At 33.2% G+C, this 21940-nt stretch overlaps 1 protein-coding gene across 12 annotated transcripts in view; it reads left to right on the top strand.

Annotated features, from left to right (window-relative positions):
* The window catches only part of LOC145693344 (divergent protein kinase domain 2A), a 140912-nt gene extending 120062 nt beyond the window's left edge, over positions 1 to 20850 (top strand). For 11 of the 12 annotated variants that reach the window (XM_081769246.1, XM_081769244.1, XM_081769241.1 and 8 more), the window contains one exon: positions 16460 to 20850. In XM_081769246.1, the coding sequence (XP_081625372.1) occupies positions 16460 to 16660 (201 nt within the window). In that variant the 3' untranslated portion in view covers positions 16661 to 20850. The remainder of the gene's footprint in view (positions 1 to 16459) is intronic. The other variant, XR_014132747.1, reaches the window with a different exon arrangement.
* Positions 20851 to 21940: the final 1090 nt, after the last annotated feature.

Raw genomic sequence — 21940 nt, 5'->3', positions numbered from 1 at the left:
ATAAAGATTTTCTATATAATAAATATGGGTACTATGGATAATTCTCCTAGTTTAAACGATATTTGCTACGAACAGATTAAAGATGATTACTGGTATGGTTTGTTTGGTGATTTCAAGCTGATTATAGATAAGAGTACAGGATATTTCAACGCTACTAAGCTGTGTCAGAGCGGTGGTAAGAGGTTTAGACACTGGCTAGAAAATAAACAATCAAAAGAACTAATAAGGTATTACGATGAGAAAACCGACTGCCGGAATTCCAGCGGTCGCTCTTCTACATATTTAGTAAAAGGAGGAGATGCAGAAACAAATGTTATTATCTCCGGAACATATGTCTACAAAAAGATATTTCTCTCTATTGCTATTTGGATATCACAAGACTTCTACGACAAATGCTATGATATCATCGAAGACTATTTCGTTTCTAATTTTAAACAGATTCAAGAAGACCAAAAAGAGTTACAATCAAAAGTAGAAGAGATAGAACAACAAATGGAGCAATTACGATTGTACAATCAAGAACTAGAAAGCAAAGTTGATTATCTTAAAACAGTTGCAGCACCATATACAGAAGATCCAGGAAAGATACATAGGCTATTCATTATCAAGAAAAACCTTACTAAAGAACAACTCGAGAATGTACTCCTTTACTATGACGAAGAAGAACGAGATCAAAAAGAAAGAATAGAACGATATAAGTATTGGGTTGGAAGAGTACAAACATGCAATTACGAAAGTAGGATTAAACAACTCAAACTTAAGTATCCAAGTATGAGTATTCTGCTTAACGTCGACGATCCAAACTCTATCAACTTATACAACAGAGCTAAAGAACGCTATGATGATAGAATAACTTGGCACGGTTCGCATATGAACACAGATTTAAGTGATATAGATCTTGTTGACAGGTTTATTCAGTTAAGAGACATTTAAGTACGAGAAACTAAATATACCATTGCTTTTATGGGTTAACCCATCAAAGTACAATTTAAGTGTTATGCATTAACCCTCTGCTGCAACAGCGAATGCTACATTCAACATATCACCTAAATTGGGATTATTATGATATTTTCTTATTATAGCTCTCCAATCTACGTAATGTCTAAATGAATATATAAAGTCTATAGATAGGTCTTGATAAGTTGAAATGTTACGCCAATGAACTCTACCTTCAAACTCTGCAATAAATTCTTCTGTTAAATTTTGAGACATTGAAATCATTTCCCAATCTACTTTGTCAGCGTAATCTCTTATAAGGTTTTCTGATAATTGTTTAGTTCCAGATATGTACCACCAATTAACTCTATCTGCATGTTCTCGTATAAAGGCTTCAGAGAGTTCGTTTTTGTAAGATATAGCATCAAAATCAAATTTATCTATAAACTCATTAATAAATTCTTCAGATAGCTTTTGGTGATACGATACTTCTTTCCAATCAACTCTATCTGCAAATTCTCTTATAAAGTCTTCTGATAAGTCTTGGCTTCCTGAAATAATCTCCCAATCAACTTTATCAGCTAATTCTCTTATAAACTCTTCCGATAAATTTTTCCATAAACATATTTCAATCAAATTAACTTTCTCCTGATATTTGCGTATGAAGTCTTCTGTAATGTGATCATAGTTATATTCCTCCTCATAATCATCGTAGCCTATAGATAACCATTGCTCATTAGTTAGTGAATCTAATATCTCATCGGATAAGTCCATAACGTTTGCATAGAGAATGTTTTGTATGAGAAATGAGTTCTTTTCTTTAGTGGCTTTCTTGAACAAATGATCTAACATACCTATGGACACGCTAAAATTTATTTTGTCCTTATCATTGTAACCACCAATATCTAAATATTTACATACACAATCAAATATAGGTTTGTAAGATAATATTTCCTTAGCACTAGTCATGTTTGTTTTTATTCTTAGATTTTTAAATTTATTTCATTTTTGTTGGTTTTCTATATAACAAATATGGAGAAAGATTTTGATTTATTACATGATAGACTTGAACTAATTCATCATGATCTTAAACTCTTAGCAACACTACTAGAGAAGCAAATACTGTTAAAGGAAAAAGAGTTATTAGTAATGCAACAAAAAACATCTGATTTGAGTAGTGATGATGAATATAAATATGGTAGTGATGATTATGATGATGATGATGATGAGTAAGCTTACAAAAATGATTCAGTTTTAAATGTGTATATGTGACTTTGATGGGTTAATCCCATGAAAGCCGTGTTCTAATACAACGCGTAATATGTAGACAATGGCAGGGGTGTACAATGTTAAGCGTTGTACTAGGATAAATGAAAATGAACTGAAATAACCCGGTGAAGATAAAAATTGAAGAGTAATAAAGATTTTCTATATAATAAATAGGATGAATAATTATAGTAAATTTACCGTAGTAGAGTTAAGGCGCCAATGTAAAGAGAGGGGAATCAGAAGATATTCCCGATTAAGAAAAGCAGAACTGATAGACCTTCTTAAACAATATGACGATGAACAAAGCAGGAGACAGATTAGAGATATATTCCCATTTAAACAAGAAGTAATTGAAGAACCAAGAATCAAAGTTGAATCAGTACCAATCAATGTAAAACTTAAAAGCACAGCATTCAAATCAAGATTAGAAACATGGAAATTTACAACAACTTATAAAGAACATGATCCTCTAGAACAATATATCAATTCAACATCAAAAGCTTTAATAAATAGATTGAACATCAGCTTACAAAAACATGGATCGTTAAAGGCTAATCTCCTAATAAGCTGTCAATATAAGAAAGGTAAAGAGATTCAAGACATTTACTTCAACATTAATAACAAAGAGGTATTCCAATCAACCAATCTAAAAGAATTCTTAAGTGATGCTAAACAAATATTACGAGCAAGAATGGATGAGTTCCAAGCTAGAGGTTCTGGATGGGCTCTTACAAATATAAACTACTTAGAGTTAGCTCTTAATAAATATGCGCCATATAGAGGATCATCATACATAGAACTACCAAATGAAATTAAAAAGAAAAAAGCTGTTATCAATGTAAAGAACAAAGATGAAAAATGTTTCTTGTATTCAATTGCCTCTGCATTGCATCCTGTTGAGAAACATCCACAACGACCACCAAAGTACAAGCAAGTTGTTAAAGACTTAGAAACAATATTAAAAGATATTCATTTTCCTGTAAAACTAAGTGACATCCCAAAAATTGAAAGACGGCTCAATATATCATTTAACGTTTATACATATAGTGATGATAGAAAATATACAATATACGTTTTATATCATACTAAAAACAAGAAAGACATCCATGTGAATTTATTATATGTAAAAGAACAAAATGAAGACCAAGTTAAAACACACTATTGTTGGATTAAAGATCTAAGTAGATTAGTAAGCAGCCAAATAACTAAATGGAGAGCTCGAAAATACTTATGTGATAGATGCTTGTTATATTTTTACTCACAATGTGCATTAGATAAACACGAAAAAGATTGTTCCACTCACGAAGCTGTTAAGATAGAAATGCCACCGAAAGATACATACGTTGAATTTAAAAACTATCAATTTACGATGAAGTTGCCATTTACGATTTACGCTGATTTTGAATGTCTGCTACATAAGGTTATGGGATGTAAACAATGTTATCCGGAAGATGAATCATATACTAAAAAATATCAGCAGCACAAACCATCTGGGTTCTGTTACTATATTGTAAAAAGTGATGGAAGTAAAACAAATCCTGTTGTGTATAGAGGTAAAGATGCAGCTAAGAAGTTCATAAGAATGTTAAAGAAAGAAGCCAAACAAATTTCGAACATATATAAAGAAAACAACGAATTACCATTAACAAAAAGTCAGAGAAAAGAGTTCAACAAATCCGAATCCTGCTCTTACTGTAAAGTAAAATATACACCAGAAAACCATAAAGTTAAACATCACGATCATATAACAGGAGAGTTTGTAGCTGCATTATGTAACAACTGTAACTTAAAAGTTAAAATGCCTAAGTTCGTACCAGTGATTATACATAACTTATCTGGATATGACTCTCACTTGTTTATAAAAGAGCTAGGATGTAATAAAGAACAAATAGAATTAATACCTAATAACGAGCAACGCTACATATCATTCAGTAAAAAAGTTGGAACTATCAAATTAAAATTCGTAGATTCATTCAGATTTATGGCATGTAGTTTAGACAAATTATCATCAAACCTAACGAGAGAACAAATGGTGCACACACAACACTTCTATCCTGATGAAGAACAATTTAAACTTGTAACAAGAAAAGGTGTTTATCCGTACGATTATGTTAACAATTGGGATAGGTTTAGAGAAAGAAAATTACCACCAAAGGAAGCATTCTACAACAAACTTAACAACACACATATAAGCGATGAGGATTATAAGCATGCAAAGAAAGTGTGGAAAACATTTAAAATTAAGAATCTCGGACAATACCATGACTTATATCTAAAAACCGATGTGTTGTTATTAGCAGATGTGTTTGAGAACTTTAGAGAAACATGTCTTAAAGCTTATGGTCTCGATCCAGCTTGGTATATGACAGCACCAGGTTTAGCTTGGGATGCAATGTTAAAGATGACAACTATAAAACTAGAGTTATTAACTGATTACGATATGGTATTAATGGTAGAGAAAGGTATAAGAGGTGGGATTAGTCAATGCTCAAAAAGATATGTGAAAGCAAACAATAAGTATATGGAAGATTACAATAAGAATAAAGAAGATTCTTACTTAATGTATCTAGATGCCAATAACTTGTATGGGTGGGCAATGAGTCAATATATGCCGTATAAGGGATTCAGATGGTTAAGTGAAGATGAGATAAGAGAAATAGATTTCACAAACATACCTGATGATTCTGATACTGGTTACATATTAGAAGTTGATCTTGAATATCCTAAAGAATTGCATGACTATCACAAAGACTACCCATTAGCACCTCAAAACATGTGTCCACCTGGTTCAAAACAATCAAAACTCTTAACAACCCTATATGACAAAGAAAAATATGTAATTCACTATCGAAACCTAAAACAATGTCTTTCACTTGGATTAAAACTTACCAAGATACATCGAGTAATAGAGTTCGAACAATCAGATTGGTTAAAGAAATATATTGATTTAAACACGCAGATGAGAACTAGAGCAACAAATGACTTTGAAAAAGACTTCTATAAGCTCATGAACAATTCAGTTTTTGGAAAGACTATGGAAAATATTAGAAAGAGATGTAAACCTATAAAAATAGAATGTGATCCAACAAGAGTGGAAAAACTAATTGCTAAACCAAATTTTAAAGATAGAATTATTTATACTGAGAATCTATGTGCGATCATAATGAATAAAACAAAATTAACTTTCAATAAACCAATATATGTTGGAATGAGTATCTTAGATCTATCCAAATATTTAATGTACGACTTCCATTACAATGTGATGAAACCAAAATACCAAGACAAAATAGAAGTATGTTATACAGATACTGATAGCTATATATACCATATTCAAACAGAAGATGTGTACGAGGACATGAAAAACTACATTGATTACTTCGATACCAGTGACTACCCTAAAGATAACAAATATAAGATACCGCAAATCAATAAGAAAATACTTGGTAAGATGAAGGATGAGATTAAAGGCACAATCATAGAAGAGTTTGTGGGTTTAAGAAGTAAGATGTACAGTATAAAAGCACCTCAAATAGATTTAACAGATAAAGACTTTAAAGGTAAGTTCGATAAAGAAAAGTGTTGTAAGAAAGCTAAAGGTGTTAAGAAGAGTGTTGTGTATAAAGAACTCACATTTAATGAATATAAGGACTGTTTGATTAGCCAAAAAGAATATTATAAGAAGATGAACTTGATTAGAAGTTATAAGCACGATTTGTACAGTATAGAAGTAAATAAGCTAGCTTTAAGTTGTGTGGATGATAAGAGATGTGTTTTAAAGAATGGGATAGATACTCTACCATGGGGACACTATAAGATAGAAGAGAAATAGTTTTAGATTGTAAGTTTTTAGATGTAAGTTTTAGATGTAAGTTTAGGTGTAAGTTTTTATGATTTTAAATGTCATAAAAGCATATTCAATCTCACTTTGGGTTATCCCTCTGTGTTAAAGTGCACAGTGGCGGCTTCATAGTTTTTGTTAGTTAGGGGGCTTTATGCTATCCTTCTGTGTTAAAGTACAATGGTCAGTGGTGGCTTCATAGTTTTTGTTAGTTAGGGGGTGGGGGGAAAAGTGGGCCAGAAGTTAGGTCAACATGCTACTGCAATGAAATTGTCAATTACAAATTGAAATCAATTGCAATTAATTTTCATAGCAATTACTTTCAATTGATTGATCAATTGCAATTGATTTCAATTAATTTTGCCCAACACTGCTTCTATGAATTAGACATTGCTAAATACTCAAATTTCGGAAGTTTTTGATATAGTTTATCCTCTTTGATAAACGTTTATTACGTTATATGGCCATTACATTATCTATTTCCTGTATCACATTGTAAAAGTCTTTTCTTTATCCATCACACACATACATACACACCACACACACACATATATATATATATATATATATATATATATATATATATATATATATATATATAGAGAGAGAGAGAGAGAGAGAGAGAGAGAGAGAGAGAGAGTGGATCAAAAGTCTAGACACGATGGAATAACTCGAGAACTGAACTTCGGAGCGAAAAACCAAAAAACACGTGTTTAGTAATATTAAAAAAAAAAAAAAAAAAAACCTATCTGATGAAACCAAACTCGACCCTCTAGACCCACCCCCTTGGGGCTGGGGTGGGTTAACTTTGAAATTTCAAATGGAAATCCCAATTTTTGATTGCAGATTTGGATTCTACGGCCCAAACTATGTAAGGTTTCATCAACACTTTTCCGTCGATGCATAATAAGGCGCAATAATCGGGGATAATAAATGGCCCCTAAATACCTCCATTTCGTTCATAAGCTTGGTAGTATTTCCGACCTCTGTTCTCGTTCAGTGTCACTGGTTCACTTCTCTGTTCCTTCTCGTCACTGGATAGAAGCACGCTACACACAGGCAGAAGACACAGGGAGACCTTAGGTTGACAAAACCAGAGCACCACACAATATGACGTCACTAAATGTGATAGTAAGTTGAGCAGTGTTTGCAACTGATTTGGTGTCAACTTATTAATTTTATACTAGAATAACAGACCGGTAAAGAAACTATGTAAAAAAAAATGATTATCTATTAATGAAATAATATACTTAAAGAGATATTTGTATACTTGTATGAAATCATAGTATCTCCACACGCGAAATTTGACGTACTCCGCGAAAGATTTGTTGCCGCCAAATATTTGGAGATCCACAATAGGCTATATAATTAACATAAAAAATAATGAGAGGCCTACATCATGTTAGTATGTAACCGTCCCGCATCCATAGGGGCGGGCCCCCTCTAAGTTTTTACTGGCCTCCTAAAATTTTCACGGTAGGCTTGCAAGTGAACTATAATATGATGATTAATTATAATACGTTTCGATCGGGAACCTCAAACTTCTATCGGGCTCCCCCTACATTTTTGGGCTGGCTACCTGCTTGGTATGTGATAAGTGACAGGACCATAATTGAGAAGGGAGGGGGCAACTGCTTCCAAGGCAGCTCCGTTGACAGCATTACGGCTGAGATAATATGCCAAGTTGGATTATAATTTAAGACATACCTGGAATTTGTTCGTGTACTGGTAGACAATAAAAAAGTCATTATATTGTTACAGCCGTTGTGTGAGTTACGTTTTACATTCAGCAAGCGAACAAGATTATACACAAACAATGCACTGAATAATGCGTAAATAAATGCAGTTTGTCATATCATAGGCGGGAAGAGCGCTGGAATTTTTTTTAAAAAAAATTCTCATTTCGTGCTGCGTTCTAATACATGTATCAAGATTGACATTTCAGGTTTCCTCAGTTATATTCAATTTTGTAAGTGTACTGATATTCATGATATATCAATTTCTTTTAGCACCAACTGAACTGTTGTAGGTTTAGTAAGTGTTTTGGAGTAGCAGAAACGGGATTAAGAATCTGTGGACATTTTTTAAATTACAATTTACAGGTAAAAGGTTTTAATTCAGAACAAAATACAAATGTTTAAGGAATTAAGGCACAGAACATGTAAGTCATCTATGAACAAGCAATAAGATGTTGCTTTCATTTCTATGAAACTCTCCATAAGGGACATTATTGCAGGGCTGCAAACTAATGCACAAGGGACTTGACCACGGGCGGCGATTAGGGCCCGTGCTAAAGCCTACAAACTACGGTTTACGGGCCAATTTCACAAGTGAAATCTTGCTGCATAATAATGAAGATTTTTTGGATCGTGTCGTCTACAGTGATAAATCAACATTTCACCTAAGAGCTAATGTGAACACTCATAATGTTTGCATCTGGCCGTCAGCAAATCCTCAGGAGATGGTACAGTTGAAACGAGACTCCCCTAAATTGAATGTTTTGAGCCATATGGCGGAAAGTTTATGGGCCTTTCTTGCCTATCGACTAGATGTGTGCCGTGTGACGAATGAATCTCACATCGAACACTTGTAGCAAAGACTGTTTGAGATGCTGTTTTACTTGATGCATTGCTTATAATTGTGCGTAAAATGTAATAAGTACTACGAAGACTCAAAACCCCGATATTCATTTAGAAACACCTTGCATTTCTCACCAACAGTGTTGGAACTAAGATGTAAAAAGGAGATAAAATTTTCCTTATAAAGTTATTGTTTACAACAAGGATATTATTATTAGTCGAGACTATAACTACAACAACAACATGGATTAGTAGGAAAAAAAAAAATGTATACTCGGTGGCCCAGGTGGCCAAAGTAGCACACACGGGTGTGTCACTTTTTTAATCCGCTCCTGTGTGGACACTAATTAAGATATCGGGATATTATTCTTGCTAAATATGGTTGGACCATAGTTTATCATATTAATTTCTTTTCCTTCTGGTGTCGAATTTCCTTCTTAAATTTCACTCCTGTCAAAAATTCGAGAATTTTCTAATTTCGAATTTCGTTTACTTCTTTTCTCCCTGTAGCTTCCTTCGTTGTAGAAAGACCTCCTTAAGACTTGCCAGATAGATACCTCGGATGGATACCTAACTGTTGATATAAATTAGAGAGGCCTCCATGCAGTGTTGCCAATTAGGGAGATTAACATTTCCGTAAATTTGGGCAAAAAATTCGAAATTTTTGTTTATAAATCCGTACCTATAGTGCAAGTCAACTTACGCCAATCGAACATTTGTCCTTACTTAACAAACGCAAGTACAGATCGTTACAATGGGGTAATTAGGAGGCGTACGAAAAATTCGTATTTAGGTTCTAACCTTTGATTTTTCTAGTTTTTCCCTACTTTTCTGTTTACCGTAATATATTTTTGGTAATTAGAAGCTTTGTTCCTTAAATATCGCCATACTACTTGTATGATATATTAGTGGTGTACCAATGTTAAATTTAAGATAGTTTGCGTCTGTCTGGTAGCAGTGTTGCCAGCTACAGAAAATTTTAATTCCAGATTTTAGGGGGAAATTTTGGGAAAATTATCTGTTTTGTCTCTATTATTTCTCTCTTGTTGGCTACATCGGAACAAACGTACCAGTATCTGAAAGTCTCGTCTTTGCCCTACACAACGCACTATAGAAAGTTTCAATATGACAATTAGGGAAAGTACAGTTGAGGTTTAGAGTAGACCTTGTTCTCTAATTGGAAATATAACTGATTTTTTTTAAAGGTAGAATGAGATATTTTTTATTGACATCCTTACTTTATTAGGTATCGTCACAATACTTATAGGATATATTAGAGGGATACAAAAGCTTATTTTAAGATAGTTTGTGTGTGTCTGATAGTAGTGTTGCCAGCTACAGAAAATTTTAGTTCCAGATTTTAGGGGCAAATTTTGGAAAAATTCCCTTTTTTGTTTCTATTATTTCCTTCTTGTTGGCTACACTCGAACAAACGTACCAGTGTCTAAAAGCCTCGTCCTTAGCCTACACAGCGCACCATAAAAAGTTTCACTAGAATAATTAGAGGAAGTACAGTTGAGGTTTATAATAAACCATGTTCTGGAAATGGTAAGAAAATGGTGAATTTCTGAGGTAGAATATATATATTTTTTTTAATTTCATGCTTACTTGGTTAGATATCGCCATGGTACTTGTAGGATATATTCTTGGAGTACTAAGGTTTATTTTAAGATACTTTTCGTCTGTCTGATGGCAGTGTTTCCAGCCAAAACAATTAATTCCCGATTTTAGATGAAAAATTCGGAAATTTCCCTCTTCCCCTCTATTATTACCCTCTTGCTGGCTACATTGGAACAAACGTACCACTACCTGAAAGCTTCCTCTTTGCCCTACAGAACGCACCATAGGTTCCTTCCATTTCAATTCAGGCAGAGCATGTACCATCACCATCTCAGATATTGTTGAAACTTTTTTTTTATAGCAACTAGACATGTTTTTAAGAAATATTTTTTTTTTTTGTTTTGTCGCAAAAAATTTTCCCGCCAAGTAATGGGCCATCAAAGACGCGGAGTACAATTTCTGAATTGCAGAAGACATGGAAAATGGTCAACTTCGGGGCCCCACCATTCAGCTATGGACACAGGTAGAATTATAATTCTTGTTGTGGTATGTACATAAGGATATAAATAAACTATATTTTGTTATATTTTGGTTTGCGCATGCGTATCTTTTTCTACATAAATTAATAAATGAACATCAGTTTATCTGAAAAGTCGAAGTTTGCGATTTTTTTCGAACACTTCCGGTTCGAATTTTAAAATTCTGTTTTCACGGTTGGTAAGAGCTAGTAACCCACTTTCCGAAAAAAAAAAAATGTATCGCTTCTGTGTGCAACCGTTTTGTCGCAGAAATTTCCAGAGATTGTAAAATTTTCAAAAATCACCATTTTTGGGCGCCATTTTCTCGAAAACACATTCTTTTAAAATTCTGAAATTTTGTCAGATGGTTCAACTTTACATGAATAATAAACGCACCAAATACCATTCTCGACTAATGTTTCATGAATTAACTGCAGCCTTTTGAAATTAGTAAAGTTTCGTTAACTTTGATGTCACAGTTAGCAACACTGGAAACAATAAAAGTGCAGTGATTTGATGATGTTTGTGGTTCACTTTCATTAAATGAGAAATAAAAGGTTTTCTTGACATGTTTTTTATTATTTTGATCAAAAAGGCGCTCTGAAATAGTAAAATGAACCTTCCTCCTCCTTCGTTTTTTTATTCCGAAGTAATCTGAGATGGAAATTACGATTACGAAACACACAAATTTTAAGTTTACTTGAAATGGCCATCCAATAAATTCTGATCTATAAAAATCTTAATCTTTTAGCTCAGTGATGATTTGGAATGCTCCAGACAAAGTCTCAATTAAGTGCGATGTCATTACAGGGATCGAAAAAGGACAAAAAGTTGAAAAAAAAATCGAAACGTTTTCTTACGCGTTCCATCAAAGAAATTTACGTACATTTTAAACAGAACAATTCCAGCATAAGAATGAGTCATTCGGAATTTTATAGTATTCAACTAAAGTGAGTGTCGAAGTGTGTGTGCGAGTGCGAGGGAAGTGTGTGTGTATTGTGCAAATTTTAAGTTAGCTGCTACTGCGTTGAAACAAATAAAAGGTGCAGTCTGTATTGAAGCTGTCAGGAGTGATATATTTCCTTTAGTAGTATGATCCATAGAAAATGACAGCTGTCTTCTTCAAGAATGTGGTGAATGTCCTGGAGTGGACGGAATAAGTGTGGGGTCTTTAATTATTGATCCTGATGAAAATGAAAGTGTTACGTATGCCACATGGGAAAACAATGATCTTGTTGAAAAACTGTGCCACTTTCTGTTTTCATATCATACATTGCTGGTTTAACTTTAAGAATTGTAATTCATGACCACATCAAGAAAATCCAAAGAGAATTAATTCCTACCGAAAAGCATCGTATAAAATTTCAAGATACAAATTCTATTTTACTTTATGTGGACTTCGTTGAAAACTGGACTGTTATTCTGCAAAGTGAAATTCAGAGTTATCACCGGAATATGAAACAGCTGACAGTTTTGTTGTAATAAGCGACGACAAAACACACGATTCGGCTCATGTATTCATAGCCATAGACAAGATTCTAAAAATATTCGAAGAAAAGCAAAAATATAGGTTATAGAAAAAGGTTCGAATACGGGAAAATAAGTGAGCTCCCTCGTGGATAAGCAGTTGGCGTAAGTGCCTTTGGCGTGGGAGACCCGGGTTTGCTTCGCGGCGGGAGGTCATGTGGTTCGGATTCCACGTTAATCAGTAGGTTCACATTTCATATAGCCTCGCTGCTGAACGGAATACTAAACTAAAATCAACTCAACTCAGCAACGTGAAAATAAGTGTCTACAATTTCCCAAACCGTGTCAGTGATTTCTGATGGTGCTACATCCCGCTTTAGAAATTGCTTTCAGATGTTCGAGATGCAGACAGGTCCGATAAAGCAGTGTTCTTGCAGTGAAACCGGCCATGCAAGGGTCTTTGCGATGGTATTGCGGGGAAGGGGGGTGTAAAGAATGTGACAACACGGCATAACCTTAGGCAAAAACAGATACACAGTATTAAAACCACAGAAGAATTCGTGATTATAGCGCAATATAAACTCTGGGTATTACTCTCGTTTTGTTGTTGCCTAGAACTGAATTCGACAACTTCCGAAAAAAAAAAAAAAAAAAAAAAACCAACACAAGAATGGGAAAGTGTGCGGCCGGTAACTGGTATTCAACGAAGTCACCATTGGCTTTCAGAAATTGGCGATGTTTTTATGGCAGTAACAGATCACCATGAACTAGCTTCATGCTTCCCCCAAAATCGAGCTTCTGCAATTCAAAGTGTAGATTTAAGAAGTGTGCAAAAAGGAGCTTTTGTTACATACATATACGTATGTTAACCAGTGGTGCGTAGCAGAAATATTATGAATGAATCATGAATTACGTGAAGTTGAAGTGCTGTGTATGCTTCCACATGGACCTTGAGCAAGGTACAGGTTTCGAGAAGAGCATAAGAGAAGTGAAGATAAGTGTTTTGTGGCTGTCGACAATGTACTACGTAGGGGCGGATCCAGGACAGACTTCTGGGTGGAGGGGGCTTGTAATACTGCTACTAAAGAGCTAAAAACTCTTATTTATTTATGGGATGGGTTTTATTTATATATATATATAAAATAAGAAAGTTTCTTTTTCTGAGGGGGGGGCGATCGTCCCCCTGGATCCACCCCTGGACGAGTTGTGAGTGTATCAACACCTATTGGAGCATCTGCACGGTTACGTGCTATTAGTAAAGACATCAAGCAAGCAAATGATTGGTCCATGTGAAAAAAAATCAGTGAAATTTTGTTTCCGAAGACCATTTTAAGTAAGAGGAATTGAAATTTGTGTGTTTCGTAATCGTAATTTCCATCTCAGATTACTTCGGAATAAAAAAAAAACGGAGGAGAAGGGGGAAGACTTATTTTACTATTTCAGAGAGCCTTTTTGATCAAAATAATAAAAAACGTGTCAAGAAAACCTTTTATTCTTCATTTAATGAATGTGAACCACAAACATCATCAAATTATTGCACTTTTACTGTTCCCAGTGTTGCTAACTGTGACATCAAAGTTAACGAAACTTCGCTAATTTCAAAAGGCTATAGTTAATTCATGAAGCATTGATCGAGAATGATATGTAGTATGTTTATTATTCATGTAAAGCTGAACTATCTGACAAAATTTCAGAATTTTAAAAGGTGTTTTCGAGAAAATTGCGCCCAAAACTGGTAATTTTTGAAAATTTTACAATTTCTGGATTTTTTTTTTTTTTTTTTTTTTTTTTTTGGCGACAAAACGGTTGCACACAGAAGCGATACATTTTTCTTTTTTCGGAAAGCGGGTAACTAGCTCTTACCAACCGTGAAAACAGAATTTTAAAATTCGAACCGGAAGTGCTCGAAAAAAATTCGCAAACTTCGACTTTTCAGATAAACTGACGTTCATTTATTAATTTATGTAGGAAAAGATAAGCATGCGCAAACCAAACTATAATAAAATATAGTTTATTTATATCCTTATGTACATACCACAACAAGAATTATAACACTACCTGTCTCCATAGTTGAATGGTGGGGCTCTGAAGGTGACCATTTTCCATGTCTTCTGCAATTCATAAATTGTACTTCCCGTCTTCGATGGCCCATTACTTGGCGGGAAAATTTTTTGCGACAAAAAAAAAAAAAAGATATTTCTTAAAAACATGTCTAGTTGCTATAAAAAAGTTTCAACAATATCTGAGAGGGTGATGGTACAAATTTATTTATTTTTTTATTTTTATTTATTTATTTATTTATTTACTTATTTATTTATTTATTTATTTATTTATTGCCTGTGTTGAAATGGAAGGCGCCCATAAAAAGTTTCAATAGGATAATTAGAGAAGCTGTAGCGCCGGTATATCTGTTGATTTTTGCTTCTGAGGCGTAAAAAGTGTCAAAATTTCATGTGTATGATGAGAGAGATTTTTTTCCCTCTTTGAATGGAAGCCAGCGACTTCAGGATTTCACTGTACCTTGTCAACACACCAAAATTTTTTAGGTGACTTGGATCCATACAGCAGCAGTGGTGCTAGATACAAAAAAATTTGAAATTCGGTTAGGGAATTTTTGTAAATTTTCACCCTTACATTTCCCTCAATAATTTCCAACCCGTTAGCAACACTGCAATGCAACTTACACAAAAAATAGCCACATCAATTTTCTAAAAAACAAGGCCTTAACCATATCAATCGAATGAATTATTTTTGAGCAATAAGTCACTAATTGAAAATGTAGGAAAACGCCGAAAATGACCTGGGTCCAAAAGGAATAATCACACAATTTTGCTCGTATAGGTTCAAACAAACGAACGGTTTGTAAGTTACGAGGGCTTCGACTCAAGTTCTGTAGATTATTTCAATAATCTGCAACATAAATCAATAATAATAGTTGCAGAAAAAAAAGACATTTGAAAAAAAAAACATGAAAAAGAACGGTGTTTTTTAGTGAGAAAAACTTCACAGAAGAAAAAAACGTTTTTTTACAACACTAAACACCACTTATAATCTCACGGATCTTATTCGCAAATTCGTCAAGAGTTTGTGGTATGCTGCAATACACTTCTTCTGTAGGCTACTCCCATAGAAAGAGATCCCATGGAGTGAAACCTGGACTTCACACTGGGCATTCTGTGGGACCCCGGCGACCTATTCAGCGTCTTGCGAAGCGCTAATCAAGCCATTTTCTTATAGGCAAGACGTAATAAAGGAAAGCTCAATCTTGCACAAATAACAGTTCATGTGACTCTTCCCATTGAGAAATTGTAGGCCATACAAAAGTTTCTAACATTTCCAGGCATCTTTCAGCGTTCATAATGTCTATCAACAGATAGAATCCAATAAAGCGGGAAGAAGTTAATCCGCACCATAGTGTCACTTTCGGCTTGTCCTGTATCTTTTCAACAGTCTCTTTGAAATTACCTTCTGCCTAATAATGGCTATTATAACTATTAACGAACCCTTCTACATGAAACATAGTTTCATCACTCCACAGAATGTTTTCAAACAGGTGTGGATGATCTTCATGCCATACGAGCGTCATTTCACAAAATTCAACATGCCTATCGTAATCATCTCGATACAACTTTTGGGCATAATGAGTCTTCAATGGCTGTAATGTAACTCTTTGTAGAGAATTGCACGCACAGAATAGCGTGTGATACCAGTCTCTTGCAGCCTTCCTTGTTGATTTTGAAGGGCTTCGCTCAAATATCTCCCTCATTGTGGCCACCTTTACCTCTGATACCGAAGTCGAGGGCCTACCTGATTTCGTAATGTCCACGACACTTCCGGTGGTCATTAATTTTCTGTGGCACTTTTTAATTGTTTTTGCATCCAGAACAGCTTGTCTCCCATGTTGACCCCTCCACCACCGGCGGAACTGAATTACAGATTGTCACACTTCAAGTCTTGCTGCAATTTTAGCTTTCTTCTCAATACTTAATCGTCCTGGCAGCTCTATGGCTTCAACAATAGCTTCACAGGATCTGGAAAAAATGGCATACTTTAGTCTGTAAAGCAAGATAACTTTCATTGCTATCTACGCATAACATCAATAGAGATTCACAATTCAAAATAGGGAGTTACTTTCCGCCCACTCTGTGCAGAATGAATACTTTAAACATGAATTTTTCAACCAGTAAAGAAGACCATTTTTACAAATCAAATTAAAGCAAATGTATGATTTAGTGTATTACTTCCGTTGTAAATGCAGATGTAAATTACATCTTGTCTTTCTTTTATGATAGGAGCTATTGTCTCTTGAATCAAAATCGAGTATTCTTCCTGGAGGACTTCTGCATGATATTCCGGAAGAGGTAGTGGTACAGTATCCAGAACTTCCTGATCTTCTCAGAGAATGTGTAGATCCCATATCTTCTGGGGGTAGATATGAAGCAGTGGAAAAGTTGATTAGTATATTGTCTAAAGTAATGGTAGATATTATATAGAAATCATTATTTTCTTACGTAGATCTATTCTTGTTCCTGTAACTGTTTTTCTGTAAGATGTAGTAAGCAGTGCCTTATATAAGATGATTCTACTTACATACTTTTCATTATTCTTTTTGAGTCATTATATTTTATAATCTTTATACTGTACATTCTATTCACTGTTTTATTGTTAGAAATATGCTTTGATTAGGGTATCCATACTATTCGTGATTGTTCTAAAATGCTGTGAAATTAAATCCTTCAATATAACATAAAGAAGGCTTTAAGCTGTGTTAGTTTTATAATAAGTCAAAATATGAAAGGCTTGTAAGTGGCAGAAATATTTATTTTTGGCTTCTGTGCGTAAATATAAGAATTCTTGGAGGAAAAAGAAAAAAAAACAGCTAACAGATTTAATTTATGGAACGTATTAAGAGAAGCTTTGTTTTTATTATTGTGATTATTATTGTTATTATTATTGCAGGAATGCGAAAGCATTCAGCTTAATCTTCGCACAAAGAAGTAATAAGACTGATAGAAATGTACACCAGAAGTTTGATTATATCTGTGGCATCTGCAAGCACATATCTAAAAGAAAACTAAAATTTAAACAGAATTCTGTAAAGTACCTTACATAATTTAGTAGATAAGGATCTTCCATTGTAAGCTGTAGCTTTGAGATCGATATATAGATCTGCTGTAGACTGAATAAGTTAGCAAATCTAGTTTTAAGTATTTCAGAAGGTAATTAAGTTAATAAAGACGAGAATTAAGCTATTTAACAGCTATATTTTAAGTTTGATCAATTATTTTGTGGTATGTTGATGTTACTTGAAATTATGAGCAAAAGACATGCATCATTTGTCATGTGAATTGTACAAATGCAAGTTTGTATTATCATGATACATTTTATACCTTATGTTTTACGTAAAAATTGAATGTCATTATATTGTAAGGCACACTGAAATGAAACTTAGAGGAAGCCATTAAAATTACGCTGTTCTTTGATCACCATGTGCCTATATTCACGAAATTCTTGGAGGAAAGTGTGATCGTCAATGCTGATAAGTACATCTATCTCCTTGTATCGTTGCGGTAGGTGATCAACACAAACAGATGTAATCTTGTAACAGGAGTCTCTAACCTTCCTCACGAGGACACTAGACATAGTTAGCAGTACGTCAGTGAGAGGTTTTAGTGGATCCAGGCTATAGTCCAAATCTGTTCCCCGTTCAATTCCTGTGTGTTTGAGGAAATGAAAAGTTGTCGGACCAAAAAGTTCATTGTCTTTACTCACATATCCGCAAGAATTCCTAACACAGTTATTCGCCGCCTTGTATCACAGTAGAAAAATGTATGCAAGCTGTTAACAAAACAGCACTAAAACTTATAATTATACATGATGGAATACTAAGCCAGTTGTGCCTGATAGCTAACTCTTTAATGAAAAATTAAAAACGAAAATCAGTTCCAATGTTTTAAACATCATTAATTTACTAACAGAAATTTGTAGTCACTAATTTCTTCAATATTTATGGCACAACTTTATATTTCGACCTCTGGTGGATTCCTTTACTAGAAATTACAAAATTTGTGTGAAAAGATTGGTGATGAAAACACTGGAAGGACGTGTTATGTCATCCTTCTACTCGGACTCTTCGCCAATTTTATCACAGAGTTTATAACTTCCAAGTACCAGAGTTTGAAGATCGATCATAATGATGAGCACGAATTTTTGGTAGGTAATAAAGATTTAGTTCTAAGATTCCAGGATTATGCAGTAGTGATTAAATTACGAATTTGCTTTATATTCATTCAACTTCGCTGATAATGATCGCACTGCTTCAAAAGCATCCATCCAGTATAGTGAGAGTACTATGACCTTAACTGAAAAAGAACTAACTCAGTAATCTGTATCAATGATACACTAAACTTTTGAACCGTGTTTACGTATATTTTCAATATTTATTTTCTATTTTACTTTCTTAACATTAAGGCAATACCAACTTCACATAACAACCGACAAAACGTTTGACTCAGAACTCTGCCTGGTATGTGCATATTTTACTAACCTTTTTCTGTTAAGCCCAACAAAGCCAATTGTGTATCAAATGAAAGTAAAGTCCTTAACTAGAAAGGTACTTTATGTTATTTATCTTAACTTCAAATATAAAAAAAGAAAGGCATTTCGTCTACTGACGCTAGATGTAATCATGAGTGAAAGCTTTAAATAATTGATCTTGAGAATATCAAGGTAGCTTATCTAAAATTAAGTACTAGTGTTTCAATTGTGGATAAGCCAATTTACAGTTGGGACACACTAGTACGTAGATTCAGAAGGACTGTCCTTTGATCCCAAGCAGTTTTTTTTTTTTTCTTTACCCAAAAAGATGTCTGTAACTATCGTTTTCATTTGTATTAAAAGGTTGCCAGACAAAGATTTTACTTCCAATCTGGTGTAGTTATTTTGTTTTGAATATTGATCTCCATAATAATACTAATAAGTGTGACAGTAGGATGTAATTCGAAGCGATATTGTTGTGAAGATTTTAGGTTATAATGCTTTTGTGAACAAAACTTTTATTCGAGATTAAGTGGAACGTTAGTATTATGTATCTTAAACATTTAGACAAGGAAAAGAAGAAGAAATGTTCATACTTACTCTGCAGTGCTGATAGAATGTTGGAATTCTGTGGAAGTATGTGGAAGAAAATAAAGTAGAATTTGTTGAATTGTGAGGGATATTAAAATCTAAGTTGAATCCTCATTCCGGAAAATTGTGAAAGTAGAGTTAACTTTAAAAAGAATATAGTTACTGCTAAAATATATTTTATGAGATATACTGCAGGTAGAATATTTTTTGTCCTTTACCGTGGACCGTGGAAAATAATAGATTCGATGCACAGAATAGACAATTAATCGAATGATAATGTACTTTTAAGCACCTTTCTATTCTACAGAAAAATTTTCACGGAAACACTCTAAACAGTCGTATGTAAAGAAAGCAAAACTACGTTCACTTAAGTGACTTTTCAAAAATTTCTGAATTATTTTAATGACTTTTTGAACATTTATGGTCTCTGTGCATGATAGATACAAATGAAATATGGTAATATTGCTGCAATACTTTCGTTCAAAAATTTTTCTGTCCTCAAGTTTCTGGTTGAAATTTCTTTTGATTATAATAAAATTATCTTTTTTGTAATTTCTTCAGAACACCTTATGTCTCTTCACCATTCGTATGTGCAAAACCAGGTGGAAAATCTTTAGATTGTTGGGATGCATTGTAACATAATTAAAGAGAACCTCTTTCTGGCTGACTATTCAAGTAGAAATAGCCGCAGTAAATTTGTAAGACTGCAATTTCACAACGTGAAACAAATATCCGCATGTAGAGTGCCTCATGTATGTGCATAATCATGCAAGAGCCTCTAGAAGGCTTGAAGCTAGCTGTTCAAACCAGTATAGAAAAACAGTGGATCTTTTACATTCAGATTTATAAGTTGCTGCAAAGGCAAAAGTTCAGTTTCTCAGAGGAATGTCATTTTGTTCTTCTCTACTGTTAGGTGTGCTTACATATAATGTGAACAAAAATGTTATATTGCCTGTAATTGTAGATAAAATATTTCGTTTGTTTCGTTTTCTGAGGAAGTGCCTAAAAGTATCCTAACTGGTAGAAACGGGTGAGATACCATTTCTTATGCATTTTAATTTATTAGAGGATAGGAATTTCATATATAAAGAACTTAAATTTCTTAAAATTCTCTAAAGTTTATTGGAAGCATATAATATTCTTGCTTCGATATTCTGAGAGTAGAATCCTTTTAATAGTCACGTTGGTTTATATTTTTAATATATATATATATATATATATATATATATATATATATATATATATATATATATATACAGAGAGAGAGAGAGAGCACATCATTAATAATTCAAGTTTCCGAAAATTATTCTAAAATTAAACTTTTGAGTTTAATTTAGTTGAATAGACCAAATTTCGTAGTTTCCAGTAACGTTTCTAAATTTACGAAAGTAACTTTTCAACATGTTTTCACATTCCCGCTAAGAAGTCAACTTCAGTTTTCAAAGGTAATTCTTATTATTTTATGTGATCTTTCTATTTTTTATTTCATTTTATGTATATATTTTATTTTAAGCCTTCAAATTAAAAAAAAAAAAAAAAGGACAAATTAAACAAAGGATGAATATCAAGTTGGGGTCTCCAGCTACGTAATATTTCAAATATTCTTCGAAATAGTAGCCAGTAACTTGTAGTAATATATTGAAGTATTAATATTCTATTTCGAAATACCACTGGAAATACTATGCAGCTACAGACGACACGTTGACAAAACTAGGCCAGTATATAAAATTTTAAGTCGATTAATTTGCTATATTCCAAGATGTGATTTCTTTTCTAATACTTATAACATAGTTTTATAAATATGAAAAGTGTTCTTTGTGCTGTTACCTTGACTCGCATGTACTTTGTCTTATTTAGACTGTTCGTTCAAATGCTGATACGAAAGTATTAGTACGGTAATTCTTGTCGAGTTTTTTTCTTCTTTCTTTTATCTGAAATTACAAACTAATGGTTTGTATTTCTATGTCCTTTTATGCATTTTTCAGCTAGCCATCTTTTCTAGTATATTATAATTTTGTGTGGTAACCTAAAGACGTTTATAACCAAAGCAGAATAAACTGACACAAGTCTTATAAGCACTGGATAGATAAAATGTAGGTAAAATAAGGCAATTATTTATGAAGATAAAATATTTTAATATATTTTAATATTTTAAAGGGCACAATTTTTTAAAGGTATTTTATGGACACAATCCGTGATATTCATTCTAACGAAAACGTGATGCATAAATCTATGTACATTAGAAGAATATTGGATCTACTAATTAAGAAAGTGTTCAAAGTAGAATTTGTTTTTACATATTTGAACAATTGATAAATAAATATTATCAATTTTATTTGAATGAAATATTTATACATATAACGTTAATGTGTGACTTAACAATAAAATTTATAGAATCATATGATAAATAACTGTGTATTGTATTTGTTATCAATTGTTGACTATATAATATATATTTTATATATATTAACAGAAATATATTGTAGTTTAATTTATTTATTAAGATTGTAATCCTTGATATAAAATAAAATTATTATGTTGAAGAGGTAATACTGTTAACGTTGAGCCGTGTACTAGTAAGCTTGGCACTTGTATTTGAAAAGTTACGTGTTTCATATGTACTTAATCCAAGGTACTCCTAAATT

This window comes from Thermobia domestica, chromosome 8, assembly GCF_964235325.1.
Source record: "Thermobia domestica chromosome 8, izTheDome1.hap1.1, whole genome shotgun sequence".
NCBI lineage: Eukaryota > Metazoa > Arthropoda > Insecta > Zygentoma > Lepismatidae > Thermobia > Thermobia domestica.
Note: the sequence above shows the minus strand (reverse complement) of the source record. Positions and strands in the feature narration are given on the sequence as shown.